The sequence below is a fragment of the Micropterus salmoides genome, unplaced genomic scaffold (assembly GCF_014851395.1).
Source record: "Micropterus salmoides isolate LMB-PRFRI ecotype aquatic unplaced genomic scaffold, ASM1485139v1 Ms_hic_scaffold_14, whole genome shotgun sequence".
Classification (NCBI taxonomy): domain Eukaryota; kingdom Metazoa; phylum Chordata; class Actinopteri; order Centrarchiformes; family Centrarchidae; genus Micropterus; species Micropterus salmoides.
Window position 1 is genome coordinate 3,569,147 of NW_024040485.1, and position 17,756 is coordinate 3,586,902.

Below are 17,756 nucleotides of genomic sequence, written 5' to 3' on the forward strand. Positions count from 1 at the left end.
ACCAACATTTCCAACTAATAACCTGTATGGTGAAAGGGGTAAAGGAAATAACACAGAGGTAAATTCCGGAACCACTTTGGTTTTTCATGATAAAAGCACATTATATAGACAACCTTAAGACTGCAGCTTAGTTCAGATGTATATTTATTTGGCTCCCTTAAATATGTCTCAAAGGGAGGCTTGTAAAGGAGGTATCATTATCACTTTATCCAAAGTAAACCCAGCATGTCCTGAGTCACATACAAGCTGTAAGGCATGAAGTTCACTTAACTGCTATTGCCAAGAGAAAAACATATACAAGTCAGTTTAACTACTGAACATTATTTGAAATGTATTTTGTTAATATAGGTATAAGTTTGATCATGGCAAATGCAGAAATAAAAAACTTTACTTTTGTGAGCTAAAGCTTCAGAGCGGACAAATAAGACAGCCTATTATTATAATTACTAATCCTTTAAATGGGTTGGTGCAGTTCCCCAGCAGCTTTACAGTTTTCTATGGCACCACCATCCTCAAGGATGATGCTCAGAGTTTCATGGCTTAAAAAGAGAAATATATTTCATGTTCTTCTTTTTACTGCTGGGGAAAATGTATAGAATGAAGACACAAACACTCCACACAAAAGCCTCTTTCCAAAAAAAGTGTCCAGGTCTCAACAGTCCAGAAAAAGCTGTTTTATCTGCGATCGTTTGTGCCCGACTTCCTCTTCCCACTCAGGAGGTGTTTGGGTTTGAGGTCAAACACATGTCTGTCTGCCTCTCCCTTCTTGCCTTGGCGGTTCATGTCTTTCTGGGAGTTCTTCATCATCTTCTTTGCCTTCTTTGCCATCTGAGAAGCAAAAAAAGAAGACACTGACATGAGTTCTCTTCAAATTAACTTTCAGAACCAGGGATTTATTTAATGCACTGGTGCATTATTATTAAATTTACACTTTACACCATGCTGCTAGAATGCTCATTGATGAGTCCTGAACATGCACATGTGAATGTCTGTGTGTGTACATATATCACATACAGAAGTTTTATTTTTTAATGTGCAAACAACGTAAAAAACAATCTAGTGGTGTTTGGGGTGGAGTCATGTTTTTCCCCCCTTGGAACATTTGGCCAATAACATTTAGGATTGAGTGTGCCGTACATCAGTGTCACCAGATTAATTGCAAAAAGACTAACTTTGAGGACAAAGGAGATATTACACCAAAACAACAGGCAACCTTCCTCATAATGTCCATTTAATTTTGTAGCACCAAGATGGCAAAGATTGTTTATCTTCAGTCTACCCACAGTAAAGCCTTCAGTTATCAACCAACTTGTGGGATAATCTTCTTTTCTACTGTGACAGAACTGACATTTACACATCCCTTATAAGAATGACTTCATGTTGCCTTCCACAGAAAATGTGTTTACATAAACCCAGAGACCAAAGTAATTAAAATGCAGCATATTTTAGTAAATAAAAGCTGATTAAAAACACCGTCACATACCTTTGGATCCCGTAAACCAGACTGGTCTCGTGGTGGACGGGAGGCGCTCTGGCTGCGGGTTTTGGAAGTTGGAGGGGCAGAAGCTTCACGCTTGCGTTTCTTAGTGAGGCTTCTGGACCGTCGGGCCTGCTGTGCGTAGTGGCTCTGAAAGAACAAGAGGAAAATGTTAATGCGTCAGTAGCCATGTTTCCATCCAAAACGTCGTGTTAGATGGAGAGGTAAAAAAAAAAAGAAATAAGTTTATGGTGATGTTAATAACGTATTTCTAAAAATCTTCAGAGCAATACCCATGTTCTAAAAGTGCAATTGTTTTTATTTAATACTTTGTGAAGCAGGATGAGAGCCCTGTCACTTGGAAGTGCAAATTATGTCCAATAATACTGTAGTCATAACTGTATTGACAGAGACTTTGTTTAAATTTTATACTTTAATATTCATTTCATATAGTCCATGTGATTAATTCAATTATACCACATTCGAGTCGATGTATCCTGTAGGTTCTGATCTAAAGGAAGAACTTACTTCATCCTTGTCATTCATGTCCAGACCGAGGTCACCCATCTCCTTCTCTAGCTTCTTTCTTTCAACCTGTACAACACACACAAAAGGCAATGAGTATAAATTTTATAAAATCAAATTTTATAAAATCAAAAACACTGTCAAGGTAAGGTTGAATGCAGTATGAGATATTTTGAGCTGCAACAATTAATCGATTTGTTGTCAACTATAAATTAATTGACAACTATTTTGTTAGCCGATTAGGGGAACTTTAAGAGAAAAAGTAAATATTCTGATTTCAGCTTCTTAAATGTGTATATTGGGTTTAAGTAGGGCTGGACGATATGGCCAAAAATGTCATCACGATAAAAAAAGTTTCATATCTTTTGATATTGATAATTATCAGGATAAGAATCAAGTCGTTATTTCTTTCAAGTTTAAAGGTTCACTTTTGCTGCAGAGTGAAAGTTGAAGAAACCTGATGGTTAATTGTGGTTTAAACTCTTCTTTATCTTTACTTGACCCCAAACACTGGATCATTTTACAAATCTGAAGCAATCCCAACATGGCAGCTTAAATTGACCAATAAAAAAGGCACAGCCCCGCTCACCTTGGTAGCAGTCCTGGGCATGCGGGGCCCGTGCACGTCCTTCTCTTTGGACTTTACGACCATGAGGTGCTTCTTCTCCCGGATCTGTTTGGCCAGAACGCGGATCTCCTGCATCTCTTCGTCCTCGCTCTCGTCATCCGAGTCGTACTCTCCAGCTCGCTCCTTGAGCTCCTCCTCCTTCTCCAGATCCTCCAGTTTCTGTGACAGAGGAAATAAAGACAGAGACGTTCAGAAGGCGGACACATTTCTATTCCTCAACTTTGCTCTTCTAGAAAATCGAGGAATCCTTTTTGTTTAACCAGGTAAGCCTCACTGAGATAACAAAACTTAGTGTTTTTGGTGAGTTTCACACCTATGGAAGATTTGGGACCAACATGTAAGTCAATGCTCTCCACCACCATCAACATAAGACTAAATGATATAACAAACTCATCTTCAGATCTATTTAGTGATGCTCTGTGCTTTTGTTGTGTCTGGCCGCGTTGTGTTTCTTTCAATATAGATATATATACTCAGGTCTCTCTGGATCTCAGTGAGATGACCTGACTAAATAAAGGTGGTATATATAAATAAATAAGGGAATGTCTTGTAGAGGAATGGTGTTTATCCCTCTAACAGAGTTCCACAGAATTGGCGAGGAGCCCTGAAGCTGTTCTGGAGGCTGGTGATGGCCTGACTACATACGGAGACACTTCATATGGCCTTTTCCTTTTTGTCATCCATCGGTACATAAAAGCTCCTTCATGTTGTTCAGTGCAGGCTTTGGTGAAAGCGAATAAAGTCCCAAGAATTAAGTCGTTTTTTGGGAATATATTTACACAAAATGTGTAACTTTCTTTAACCAGGTAAGAGCCTCACTGAGATTTGAACACTAGAGGCAATTTTCCACTCCTGAAGTGCAGAGACTCACCTTCATGATGTCAGGATCAATGTAATCTGCAATGTTGTGGCCTTCCCACACCTCAGGGATCTTATCATGCCTCTCCTCCTCGTTCATCAGATCCCAGTATTCTTAAATAAAAACAAATAACACCATATCAGCATTGCAGATGCAAGCATTTACTTTCTACAAATTGATTGTTGGAATGAAAACACTTCTCACTCTGTAGGTCCAGAATGTAGTCATCGCCGAGCTCCATCTCCAGATCTCTCTCCTGCAAGATGAACAATTAAATGTTTTATCATGCAGCCATACAGAGAGCTGTTGTATCCCTGTTGTCTCTTTGAACTTATGCCTGAAGTTAACACTGGACATACCAGTTTACGCTTGGGTGTGTCCACCTCCATCGCCTTCTTGCGCATCAAGGCTCCTTCTGGGATGAACGGAGGCCTCTCCTGGTAATGAAGAGAAAGAATAAGGCTTCACGTCAGAAAACCGCTCAATACAAACACTGTAATTTTCTGCCTTCTGACAGAGTTAATGACTGCATTTACCTTTTCATCTCTCTTGGTGGGCATGGCCAGATGGAGCCGGTTGAGAACATCATGGACTTTCTTGCCCTTCATCTTGGTCTCGACGCGATTGGCAAGGAGCCGGTCACAGGCCTGACAAACACAAGACCATGAGCCATAACATGCAAAATACACTTTGTTCCTCAACCTCTCCGGGGCACAAAGTGCGCCTCTAGTGTGCAGCCTCTCACCTCAGTTTTAACTTGCATGACTCCCTCCTCGGTCAGGGTGCTGGTCTCAATCACAGGGATTCCCTCAGCAGAGAGATCTGCCAAGATTTTCTGACAGCAAAAACACAACATATTTTTGTCTTTAATATTTAGATGTCACTAAAAAAAAAAAAACAAGTGGCTTGTTCTAAACTATTAATCACCCACCTGGTTCTCCTCAGACAGCTCATTGATCTTCTTCACATCACATTTGTTGGCCACAATGATGAGAGGCTACAGGGAGTGAGACACCAGCATTAATTCAACTACATGCACTCTAGAGTATTACACTGTCAAACCAATGCTTCATCTTTTATTTATCCTCAGAGAAACCTGCTAGATATTCAGACTGGGACACTGTGGAATCACCTCATTTGCCCAAATTAAATGATGGGGTTGATTTGATTGGTTCTTAGTTGTAATCTGGAAAAAGGTGTCAAATGTATAAGAACCAGGGAAAACAATCCTGTCCTATCGTGCTCATCAATTTCAGAAAAGAAGGTTTGTACCTTCTCTGCTTCTGTGATTAAAATATGGCGGACAGGAGCTAGTGCTCCAAAGCATGGCAAGTCCTCTCAAAACAACACATTTATACAGCAAAATCACCACGTGAAAATAATTCCATGCAGGGAAGAAGGCTTATATGACAAAGCTACTGCTGCAGTCAGCTTATTTCTAATGTCCAGTCATGTTCATAATGCCCCAGAAATAACTGCTGCTCATATGTCCAAGCCAAGAAGTTACATCAGTCAAACATCACAAACTTTGTTCATGGAAAGAATATTTCTTTCTAACCAAAAATATATTTTTTTAAATATCTGCATTAAAGGTGTGCCGTATTATATATTGGTATAATATTTAACATGATTTGTTTTAAATATCATGACACAAAATTCTTGTTGACTAATGATGTCATACCGTTACACACTGAAACAACAAGCATGGCTGAAAGCGCTAGTAGCATTGCTACTGGCTCAACGGTGGAGGAGCGACTCTTGTTACAAAAGATCAGATGTCCAGCAAACTACAGTAATATGTAAGAAGTGCAAGAAGACTGTAACAACAAAAGGGGGCCAAAACAACACGCTTATGTCACCTCAAGCAGAAGCACCCGGATGAGTACACGGAGAGCTCAGCAGCTATTGTGAGTTTTAAACCAAAAATATGTTCCAGTAAAAGTCCGCCAAAGTCTGTGACTAACTAATTATGCATCTTAACTAGGTGCTATATCCTATGTTTTTATGCAGCGTGTCCTAAGGTTAGGCTGCCATTGTCCATCGCCGATGGCTGACAGAAGACATAATGTTGAGCTGGCATCATGATTGTACCCAAGCAGAAATTTTTTTTTTAAATTAAGTCTTGATTTATCACATTATACCGCCCTGTAAAGGCAGGTTTAAACCCCAATGGACATTTTTTCAGGGGGAATCTCCATTAACGTGCTAACGGACATTGGCATCACCATCGCGAAAATACAATCTTAACATAAACTACACATTTTGCTTCACATGCTAAACATCCTGAGTGACATACTGTGCAAATACTTAAAGTACATGTTTCCTGGGCTCTGTGTGAAATAAAAAAAGAGGAGTCTTGATCTGCTATTCTACTGCTTCTGCACTCCACACAAACCAGCTACAGCAACCCCAAAGGGTCAAAAATCAAACCCAATATTCCCAGTGGCCTAAAAATATCAGTAGGAACAGAAAGGGAAGCACAATGCTGTGTCACTGAACAGTTATTAATATAATGTGATGTACAGATTAGACTTAGGTGGTACACAGCAATTTGTATTTGCAGTAAAAATTCAGTGAATTTGCATTTTATGTGCCTTTTATAAACAAATGTTTTGATAATTATTTTAGTTTTATTTACAGACTGAGCAGAATTGTGCTGTTTTCTAACAGTTTGGATTTGCAGCAAATAAACAGTAAATTTTCACAGGCATTTTGTATTAATAGTTAGACAGATATCGTGATGTATCACTTTAGGATTGTCAAGCGATATATAGATTATCGCGGAATTTCTGTATAGTGATATTATCGTTATTGTGAGCCATGTATCGCATCGTATCGTGAGGTACCCTGCGATTCCCACCCCTATCACACACACACACCCCCCTACATCTCTGGTCTCCCATCACTGCAAACACTGACTTGCCCCGCCTCTCTCTGTCTCTCTCGATGTTTCCCTGACTTTTTCCATCAACAGTATGTTTAAAAAGTCTTTATTTCCGGAGTTTTCCACCCGCTATCAGTTTTCACAGCAGCAGGTGAGCCGCATGCCGGCCTGTTAATGACGTAGCCTATTAAACAACTGAAACCAACCTCTACACTTCACGTCGTTTACCTGGTGCGTGCCTGTGAAATATCCGTGTCTGCGACTTATGATGTAATAGGCTACCAAGTTTTTTAAGTGTGTGTGTGCGAAATACATGCTTTCATAAGACGACTGCTAAAACATTACTGATGTCTGACCTTGTTAGCGAACAGGGGTCGGATGCTGTTGAAGAGCTCCAGCTGTTGCTGCAGGGTGTGACCGCACTGCTCAGATACGTCCATGACGTAAAGAACCGCCGCTCGCAGGTGAGCCAGAGCCGTGATAGCCTGCATCTCAATGGTGTTCCTCTCCTCCAGAGGGTGGTCCAGGATACCCGGGGTGTCTACCACCTTCACACACACACACACACACACACAGTGTGAACATAAGAATGACTGGGGTGACAAAATGAAAGTGTGCAATAATAAGGGAAACATGATGGTGTCTGCACATTTCTGCACCTTTATAATGGCATTACAGAAGGTGACTCTACTTTAAGACCTCTGATGTGACATACTAAATAGCACTACATGCATTAATGCATCTTAAGATCACAGATGAGATGGATTATTTACGACCATGACCAATACACCCAGTCAACTGTAAGGTTAAATCAAGGAAATGATAAAAACACACAAATAAAACCTCAGAAATTCCAATTGAACTGTTACTTATCTGGCCTAACATTATACAAAATAATTATTAAGTCTTTGGACATCTGCTGTGGATGTAAACACCTTATATTTAAAGACAGTAAGCTGTTTAACCTCAGTCAGTGATACATTTAAATCCAATGTGTTGGAGCTCAGAGTGCACACAACAAAGATGTGTCACTGCCCAAATACTTTTTTTTACTCCACTGTATCTCCAGTTCATGTTGCTTACGTTACTTCATCAAACACATCTGAAACAAAAGGACGTAAAGCTGTATGAAGGAGAAAATAACAGCTGCAGCATCTTACCTGCCAGCGGAGATATCTGTAGTCCATGTGACCCACAAACAGAGACTTGGTGGTGAAAGCGTAGGGCTGGACATCGACATCTGCTCTGGTCACCTGACAAGGTAAACCATTTACACTATGTTAGCCATTCTTTTAAAAAAGGAAGTCGAGGAGTTAAAACCCTGAAACTAATTAAATCTTGCGTCAGAATTATAAAGAGTTACATCTAAGTAACATGTGACGGAACATAAAGCCATACACCATACACAGCAGTAAGTATTATAGAAAGAGCGGTTACCTTGTTGATGAAACTGGACTTGCCAACATTGGGGTAACCACACAGAAGCAGGGTCCTCGTGTTGGGGTCAATGGTCGGCAAACGGGACAGATGCTGACGCACTATTGAAGGTACATAACAGGGATGTCATTTCATTTACATATTGAAAAACAGAAAAGACATTAACGTATTAAAATGGCTCATGAAAACATCTCAGACGACAAAAAAACGAGCAAAAACAAAACAATCTGATAGATATACTTGAGAAAGTCAAAGCCAAGAAATAATAAATGAATCTAAGAAACCAGATTTTTCTCTCAGTTACCTTGTTCCAGGTACTCCAGACTTGACTTCTGTCGTTTCAAGATGGTGCACATCCGACCCAGAGCGGCCCTCTTCAGCTGTTTACACCGGTACAGAGAATCTCCGTACTTCATCAGACGCACATAGTCTTTAGCAACACTGGAGCATAAAAAAAAATAATAATAAAATGAAGTTTGTTCTCCCTTTCTAGGTTGTGTGTTAAAGTGCTGGTTAGGGCTGCACAATAAAGTAATATTACATTTGGCACATGATGCGACATTTGTTGTGGTCTGTACCAAAACAAACATGTTTCAGGTTCCTGGTAATCAGCATCACAGAGAACCTGACATGGCCATCACACATCTCCACGCTGGTGAAGAAAGCTCAGAAACACTTAGATTTCCTAAGAAAGCTTAAGAAGGCCAAATTCCCATGCCAGCTTTTACAGAGGAGCAATAGAAAGCATCCTGACTGGAAATGTCACTAACTGGCATGGGATGTGCACGGCCCAGGACTGGAGGGCTCTGCAGCGGGGGATTCAAACTGCTCAGAAGATCATTGGTACCCATCTCCTGAACATCAGTGATATCGGTGAGGTGAGGTGTCTGCAGAGCCCAAAGGACACTAAAGGACAGTACCCACCCAGACACAGCCTGTTCACCCTGCTTCCTTCTGGGAAGAGATATAGAAGTTTCTGTTTCCTCCCAGACTTATTTATTCATTTGTTTATAACATTTTTTTTTGTGAGTAGCGTAAAGGGAACTAAAACTTTTGTAAAATGATAAATAAATCTTCCTTGTAGTTCTTGGTCCAGCTCCCAGACTCAACTGGTCATGTTTTCTGAATTTAAACTTGTGACTTTGATAATGGCAAAAAAATGTCACGGTCTTCTGATTAAATCTGCAACTTCCAAATATACTGAACAAAATTATAAACGCAAGACTTTTGTTTTTGCCCCCATTCATCATGAGCTGAACTCAAATTTCTTCTCTCTATGTACACAAAAGGCCTATTTCTATCTGTCAAAATCTGTGTTAGTGAGCACTTCTCCTTTGCCGAGATAATCCATCCACCTCACAGGTGTGACTGATCAGACAGCATGGGGATTGCACAGGTGTGCCTTAGGCTGGCCACAATAAAAGGCCACTCCAAAATGTAGCAGTAGTGGAGGCTAAGGGTTGTGTGATTAATGTCATAACATAACCTCACGCTTCAGGAAATTTCATAAAACATACATTGTTTCCAAGGTGAAAAATCAAGGTTGTTTTCACAGTCAACAACATATTTGTGTTTACAAGTGCGATTCAACTAGAAGGCTGTTCATAGAGACTTTATTGCTTTAAAGATCATTAGAAACATGGGGAAACCAAAGACAACCCACAGGAAGTGTTGCAGTCAAACACAGCAATTTGCAACAAGGGGCATAAGATTTCAGACAAACTTACTTGTCGATCAAATTCTTGGCAATGTTTATCTGTCCCAAGGCCAATTTATAATGGTCTTTGTCATACAACACGTTCATCAGATCAGCGTAGAATGGGTGGATGTCCTAAAGGAAAACGACACAGTACCAAACTTCACATGAACATCAGGTAACATGTTACTGGTCAGTGACACAAAAGGTGTTCATCTACAACATGACATCTTAACGACAAAGGTTATTTCATACTATACGAGAGACTTTTTGAAGCATCTTCACTTACGTCAAGCTTGGGGAAGTCGGTGAGGATCTGTGTGAGGCGGTCATGGTAGTTCTGCTGGGTGAACTTCACCTTTCGCATGTAAAAATGTCGGATACGGTGGATCTGGTAATGCTTGTGTACCACAGTGGGAGTCTTCCTTTGTGTTTTGGATAAAGTGATGTCGATGAAATCCTGCAGAGAGGGGAACAGTATGCAGGTCGCCGTTATAGTACAGAAGATGACACTCAAGACTTTTCTCAACATTTTATTATTATATTATAAAAAGCATGAGATTCTTTTTTTTATTTATCCTTAAAGAAGCCCGTTTTGGCTGTGACTGTCTTAACTTATAATATATCTAACAGATATCAAATATCTTTCGCCTTGGATGATATTTCATTAAGGTCTTACCAAAAGGTACTGTCCTGTTACTTGTATTTCATATTTATAAATACAGTAGCATTAACTGGACATGTCTCCACAATAACATGACGTTTTCCTGTATTTCCATCCAGCAAACTGTGATGTTAGAGCGTTTTCCTAGAGACTCCTGCCAAACTCCATTAACAAATCTGTCAGTTTAATATTTAATCGCTTGTCGACAAAAGTAGACAATTTATAAAAACATTTTGCATTATGTCCATAAATAATCCGTGTCGATTTGTCAATTCGGCACAAAAAAAAGAAATAGCAGTTCTTATTCTCGAAAGACCCCAACTTTTGTGACTTAACGTTACTTCAATGGCTGGCAATTGCAACATGGTATTTAAATGGACAGACACTGTTGGATGAATGTGAAAATCACCAGTTTAGCTTGTTTTATTCTGTTGCATGATTTATTTCTTGCATGCCGGATTGGATAGCATATCCTCGCTCACAAAAAAAACACAGGAACAGTCTTTAACTTCCAGATTTACAAACGGAGTTTGGTGCGGGACATTTCTGGGCTTATGTCAACTGTGTCAGCAGTCCTTTACTGAACACGAAAGCTTATCCGTCTCTGAATACTTGTCAGACTCAATAGTTAGCGGTTTCCTCTTCTTGCCTCCTTTCTTAATTTATTACTATAAATCACAACTACGTTGAGTAGCGTTACGTGAACACACTATAATGGAAAACCTGCTGCTGTCTTTTCACACCAGCTCAGCACGTGTTTTTCCCGACAGAGTCCCACCGTGTTTTCTCTATCTTACACCGTCTCTCAAAGCTGAATAACAAGAGGAACACAACAACGCCCTGTTAAAATTTTAAATTCGGGGAACCAAACTCACCTTGGCGGTGGGAACCACCATAATCTTCTTGAAATTATAAAGTGCCATTTTGTCGCGACACGTTGTGGTCCGCTGACGGCACGGGGAAAGGAAGGCTCCTCGTTCCGCTAGAACCGGAAAAGACGCTAAAAACACTTGGGCGACTTTTCTACACAGCGCCCCCTCACGGCCGAATACATGCACAGCAAAACAAATACAACATTTCTCTAACAATTTCTATCAATGTATGTCTTGAAATTGACCAAAGTAAGCTACAGTAGATTATCATTTTCATTATTTTGTTAATATTTGAAATTTTGGAGAATGTAGTTTGCATAATACAGAGGTGTTTCTGTTATTTAGCTTCCTGCCATTTAAATAAATGTATTGTCAACATTTATTGGCATCAGTCCAGAGGATAGAGTGTGTAATAAGAGTAGCCTAATAATAAATCACGGCTTATACTGGGTGGCGATCGCGCATAGATAAGATGCTTGCCTTTGGTGCGGGAGACCTGGGTTTGATTCCCACTGTGAAACATCCACTATTGTGTCCCTGAGCAAGACACTTAACCCGTAGTTGCTCCAGAGGCGTGCGACCTCTGACATGTATAGCAATTGTAAGTCGCTTTGGATAAAAGCGTCAGCTAAATGAATAAATGTATACTCTGTAAATACTGCACATACAACTGTCATACTGTATACCTTACATTTGAGCTCTCATTCTTAACTCTTTCGACTTCGTTTTACTATACATTTTAATATTTTCATATATACTGTAACTATAAGTATCTGTTTATTGTAACTCCACTGTACATATTGTAAGATGTAGCATAACTGCACTTATCTGTATAAAACCCCATATTTCTGCACTTCTGGTATTTCTGCATTCCATTATGTCCGGACCATACTTTGCACATTGCAACAGTAAAGTTGAATCTAATCTAATCTATCAACATCATATGAAACAAAACATAATGGAGCAATCGATCAGTCAGAAATAGGCAGAATAAGTAAAAAAATAAAAATAAAAGATGCTCAGTCCTTCGATGCTCAGTTACAGAATGTGCATCTGTCAAAAAAAGTATTTATGAATATATTTACTAATGTAAATCAGGACTGCACAAGGTAATATATGGATTATGAATGCATTAAAATATTTATGTTTTTTTATTTTACTTTATATAAAGAAGCTAATGTATATTATATTAGCTATTAGCTCAATACTTTCTGACTTCCATATTTGTCTATGGCACTAAGCTCCAAGCCAATTGATACAGATGTAAATCTTTAAAAATGGGTGGGCTAATGAATATAAACTTTAATTTTTAAAAGGCTCAGTCCTAAAACAGCTAGGCACTGTAGTTTTGATCAAATGTCACTCAAACAGGAGGAAATTCGTATGGGACTATTTTCAGTGAGTATTCTCTAGTGAGTATTTGGGTCAACAGGAAGGTGGGACTGAGTCAGAATAAACTGCAGTGTGTTCATGGTGATGAAGGAGCATGTCACACTGATGTGTTTAAATAGATTTTGACATCAGTGGCTCTATGGCTCAGAAAAAGAAGATATATCAGGCTTTGATACACAGATAATACTTGATTTCATTGTTGGTTTGAGACGTTTCATGGCATTGGTTGACAGTAAGAAAAGTATAGAACCTCACCATTCTTTAAAGGTGGAAGACATGATCTATTTAAACTAGTTATTTGGGGTTATTTTGTTCCAAGGAAAAGACGCCTTCCAACCCGGAAGCACCTCCGCTCCATATTTGTTGTGATTCGCGGTGATCTAGAAATAGCCAATCAGTGTGTAGCCTGTGTCTTTAGGCCACACCCAATCCCTCCATCACGAGTGGATCCGCGTGCGCCCACTGCCAGTGTCAACCAATCAGGACAGCCCGCTGTGAGAGCGACGCACCAGGAGGAGGAGGGTCGGGAGCTCGAGCTCTGTGTGACAGCTCCGGGTTCAGTAGAGCCGAAAAACAGGAAGAGGTCTCACTCTGTTGCTAACCTGAGAGCGGTTCAGCTTTGCTTCTCCTGCGTCACGGCCACTTACAATGACCCGTGTGTCCAATGCCTTTGAATTTCAGTAGATATGTTCTTAAAATGCATTGACTAAGTCCGTCTTTGAGCACTCTAAAAAATGCACAAGGAAGAGAGATACCATCTTTTTATATATATATATATACACTTAGCTTACACTTAGCTTACGAAATGTGACCATACACGATATTGGTTATACGTGAATAAGAAGAGGAGATATTCACCACAGTTTTATAGGAGAATATAGGAGAGGGGGATCTGCCCCCCCCCCGAAAATTTTGAGCATTAAACACTTAATTTCCTGTTTTCTGTTGAATTGCTCCAATTTCAGCCTTTTCCACATCAACTTATGGTGGTGCCGTGTGACAATTTAAAATATAAAAATATAACAGAATAATGCATTGCAGCTCTCAGGCATTCTGTGTTGCTTTCAGATCTGTTTCTCATGTAATTTCATCCCTGCTGAGTCAACACGCGCACAGGCATGATTTAGTCTTCCCTCCTCTTTTGTCATGTTCACAGGGAGAGAAGGGAAACCTTGGCCAAAAATAAACTGTGCCAATAAGTTGTTAAAGTTACTGATTGGTGCATGCACATTCTGGGGTCATTTGAAGTCATGTGTTTCAGAGGAGAAACATGACAGTCTACACTTTTCCCACTTTCAGTGGCAGAAAGTAACTACTGGACTAGAGTACAATCTGTTACCCAAACATTTACCTTTTATGCCACTTTATTTTGACTTTCTTCTTCACTACAGTTCAGAGGCTAGTTGCTCTGTTGATTAACATCTTGCAAACTAAGAGGATTGCTTAGATGTTCAGTAGTAGTATCATGTAATATAATGTAACACTGACAGGGACATTCTGCTGCATCATGAGTAGTTTTACTTTTGTTACTGTACAGTTTTTGATAATACATTGCACTTTTCCTTAAGTAGGATTCTGAATGCGGGACTTTTACTTGTCAGAATTTCTACAGTGTGGAATTTCTTCTTAAACTTAAACCTCTCATAATAATAACCCCGATGATGTCATTAGGGTTAAATCAGTTTAGATTTCAGACTACACATGGATTACAGACAGCCTGTTACAAACAGAGAATGTTGAGTTTGAAAGGTGTGGAGGATTTGTTAGGCATGGAGGGTCTAATAAAAGATGCTATCAAGTTGCATTATGGGAAGTGTGGAATCCAGGATCTTGGCCTCAGCTGCTTCAGTTTTGACCTTTATTTTATAATCTGTTTCGCACAAGCCCCCAACTTTATGAAAGTCCAATTCTACATAGCTGGAGTTTTCTTTAAGTATGTACGTATTTAGTACAGAGACAAAGACTGTGGTGCATAGACGATTGGCAATTCTAAACTGGGAGGAATTCTGGCAAAATGAAAATAGAACTGAAATGTATAAAAATCTGTATCATAGCTTTACTAGGGCAACATCACTAAAGGCTGCTCACCTCGCCAAATGATGTCTTTTCTGTGTAAAGTTCATCCAAATCTTTTTGCACATGAAACGTTTAGTCAAAACATCCATCCATCGTCAACCGCTTATCCTGCGTACAGGGTCGTGGGATTTCAAGTTATTTTGCAACTATTATTACCACAAATTTCATCTTTGTTAGCACTTTCCAGGTAAAGGTTCGACAGGTCTTTTTAAAACTCTCCATATTCAATCATATATATATACACAAAGTTAGCTAGTCTATATATAATATATCTATGAGAGTTGTGCTCATGTGACAAACAGTACTTTTTATGCTAAATTGGTTTCTATTGCTTCTCAAAATGACGTTTCCTGTACGCCTAGTCATATTCTTGGCCCTTCAAAGCAGTTAGAGCATCATCATTTTACACACAGTTTCTTAAGTATTATATCAAGTTCTCATTTTATGGGCATTTTATAACAATATTTTGATAAATTGTTCTGTAAATGTCTGGCCTTTTGTTATATTATCTCAATAAAACAAAAAAATAATAATCTTAACAATGTGCTGAATAGCAAAGAAATAGAAATGAATAGCATAAAAAATGTAATTCAAAAAAAGCTTCTATTTATGTATACTCTCAGCTTGTAAAGTTTCATTGTAATATAATATAATAATAATAATCTTTATTTGTAGAGCACTTTCCAAAAACAAGTTACAAAGTGCTTTAACAAATGTAAAGACAATAATACCCAAGAGACAATAATACAAAAACAATACAAGATAAAAGCATATGGCTAATATGGCTATGTGTGGGGAAAAAAAGCTTATTTGACTGTGGTTTCTCGCCTTAATGTATCTAAATCATAGACTTTATGGTTCAAATGTGTCGTGCAAACAAGATCCTACAGTGCAACGATTGTTTGAAGGCATCATAAAGACCGGGTGGCCTTTTTGAGTGCTCCATCGATAAACATTATAGACGATCTTTGTGCTGCACACGAAAGGGAAAGGAAACGGCGACTTCTCCATTCCTAACCCGCCCCTCTCTCATCTTTAGCTGTAACGAATGTTTGATCGATCGGACGCCGTGAGACTAGTAACGTTAATTCCTCGGTTTCAGGGTTTCTTGGCAGGATTTTGACTTCCCCTCCGGTATAGCCTGCTGTTGATCGTGAGGATCTTGCTTCGCGTGAAATTCCAGGCGCCAGATTTATCGAGCCCGACTGCACAAAGTTGATAAGCAAGCTAGCTAGCCAGCCACCTAGCTAACTCTTAGCTAGTTTACTTGCTAACTAGCTTGCAGTGCTAGTCGGGGGAGCCCGTTTTTGCAGACAATTTTGGGGGCTTCGTTTTGTCAGTGCTCTACAACTGGTCGTCGCTATTTCCCCTGAAATCTAAAGAGTATTTCTGGTGAGGTTTAGAGCGGTAAGCCGGTTCGTCTTAGCTAGCCTGCTCGATATAGCCTGCTAGCTAATACCCTGCGTATTTAGCCTGGAAGCCAATTGAAGGCCTCAGTCCAACACCACCACCAGCTGCCACTACCACCAGAGTATTTGCTTTGCCGTGCCGTGAGTTGACAGGTGAGTAAGAAACCGTTTTCGAATTTAGTGTTTATCAAAGTGGGCATTAGAGCAACAAACACACGGGCACACACTGTCATGTCGCTGTTCTGTAAAGTCAGCTGAAGTTAGCCTGTTTGCTAACTAAATATTAGCTTGATTCAAAACGATGGGGGGGGGGGTTGGGGAATCCGCGAAATCACGCCGGAGGTCGCCATCTTTCATTGGATGCTTCTGCAAACCAGCTAACTAGACATGGCTGCTACTTTTTAGCCCGAGTCAACTTTAAAACATTACCGTGATGGTCTGTTTACGACTGAAACACCTCAATTGTTTGGTAATTTATCACCCACATTCAGCCTGTACTCGGTGCCCATAAAGCCGGCAGAATGTGATATTGCCCAGTGACGAAGGAGTGTCACTGTGCATGGGCATGACATGTGAGCTGCAGTCTTTCTCGGCTGTGTCAGCTACTAAATACGCCTGCATTGCGTCTTTAGTAGAAGTTGCAGTGTTTGGCTAACAAGTTAGTAGAGTTGATCAAAACAAACGCATCTGAAGTGTGCAGTAGCCTGTTGGGATGGACATAAACACTGGTTCACCACTCCCGACAGGGACATGTAAGATGCCTGGTGACCATCCTCCACCAGCGGTAACCCACCGACTAAAAATAACCGGTGGGGTTGAACCTCCGGCTTATTTTGGAACAACAGAGTAGCATTTGGGTTATAAATCAGCTCTTGTGATTATGCAGGATGGAAACAAGGCAGTAGGAGGAGGAGGAGGAGCGAGCAAAGCGTGTGTTTTGGTTCAGGCCTTGTCTAGACGTTATGATTGACTCACTGCATATGTAGAGGAAAGCACTGTGAGGGGGTCTGTCTCTTTATGGGATGCATGAGTTCAAACTGACTCCTCCTCAGGAGTCTTGCGATTACCATCTGCCCTATAGATAAATACAAGGACTTAGAATGTGTGTTTATGAAAGGTGTTGACTCAAACAGTCTACAACAGCAATGTGGTTGACATGTAATATATGTTGTTGTATATCGGTTAAAGTCATGCATCTATAAGCTGTTGGTGTTTCAGGATCAGAAGAAAAACATCCTTGTTTTGAGATAAGCAACAAATTGAAACCGACCGTGGAGTTTACGCGTCTCAAACGTGGCAGTAGCAATATATAGTTTCCAAAACACAACTAACTGTCAGGATTTGCAGCAGAGTGGCATGTGTCAGTTGCTCAGTTTGAAGGCTTTTTAAACGACAGAAATCTTTGTTGGCGGACCCAAAGTCCTAAAACTACACATGAAAGCTGCAAAACCACAGAAATGAGTTATCACTTCCGCCTTTTGTTCATATTATTTGCTGTGGTGTGGCTGAAAAAACACACAGAAGTTAAATGTACATTTCAGTTGGCAGATTTTAAATCTGCCACACAACAGCTGTTTTGATAGCTGACTAGCATTGATGGAGTCGTGTTTAGCCCCCATTCATGGCAGTGCATGACACAAACACACATACGCCGTGTATGGGAATCAGTATGTGGATCAAAGGTCACCAGCTTTACAGCCTTGCCATTCTTTTTCTGCTTTGTATGCAAACACAGTGAGGGCCCGTGTCAGACAGGCACCCAATTGTTGGGACAGATTATCACTGCTTTACAAATGGCTCCAACGGGACAGAAAAGAAGGTGTTTCCAGTGATGTTT

General features: G+C 40.0%; 2 protein-coding genes across 4 annotated transcripts in view; one reads left to right on the forward strand and one right to left on the reverse strand.

The window, feature by feature from the left end:
• Positions 1-127: 127 nt before the first annotated feature.
• Positions 128-11,154, reverse strand: gtpbp4 (GTP binding protein 4). The gene is made up of 17 exons (XM_038717257.1): positions 11,046-11,154; positions 9,796-9,966; positions 9,538-9,641; positions 8,115-8,251; positions 7,811-7,911; positions 7,534-7,626; positions 6,730-6,921; positions 4,421-4,486; positions 4,235-4,324; positions 4,026-4,136; positions 3,849-3,926; positions 3,694-3,745; positions 3,502-3,602; positions 2,592-2,789; positions 2,006-2,071; positions 1,484-1,627; positions 128-828 (listed from the first exon to the last, which is right to left on the reverse strand). Exons 1-17 carry the CDS (start codon positions 11,091-11,093, stop codon positions 676-678), a joined length of 1,905 nt encoding a protein of 634 aa, XP_038573185.1. The 5' UTR covers positions 11,094-11,154; the 3' UTR covers positions 128-675.
• A 4,351-nt stretch (positions 11,155-15,505) lies between these two features.
• Positions 15,506-17,756, forward strand: part of larp4b (La ribonucleoprotein 4B) — a 47,655-nt gene continuing 45,404 nt past the window's right edge. For 2 of the 3 annotated variants that reach the window (XM_038717260.1, XM_038717262.1), the window contains exon 1: positions 15,506-16,072. The gene's annotated coding sequence lies outside the window, so the exon portion shown is untranslated. The remainder of the gene's footprint in view (positions 16,073-17,756) is intronic. The other variant, XM_038717261.1, reaches the window with a different exon arrangement.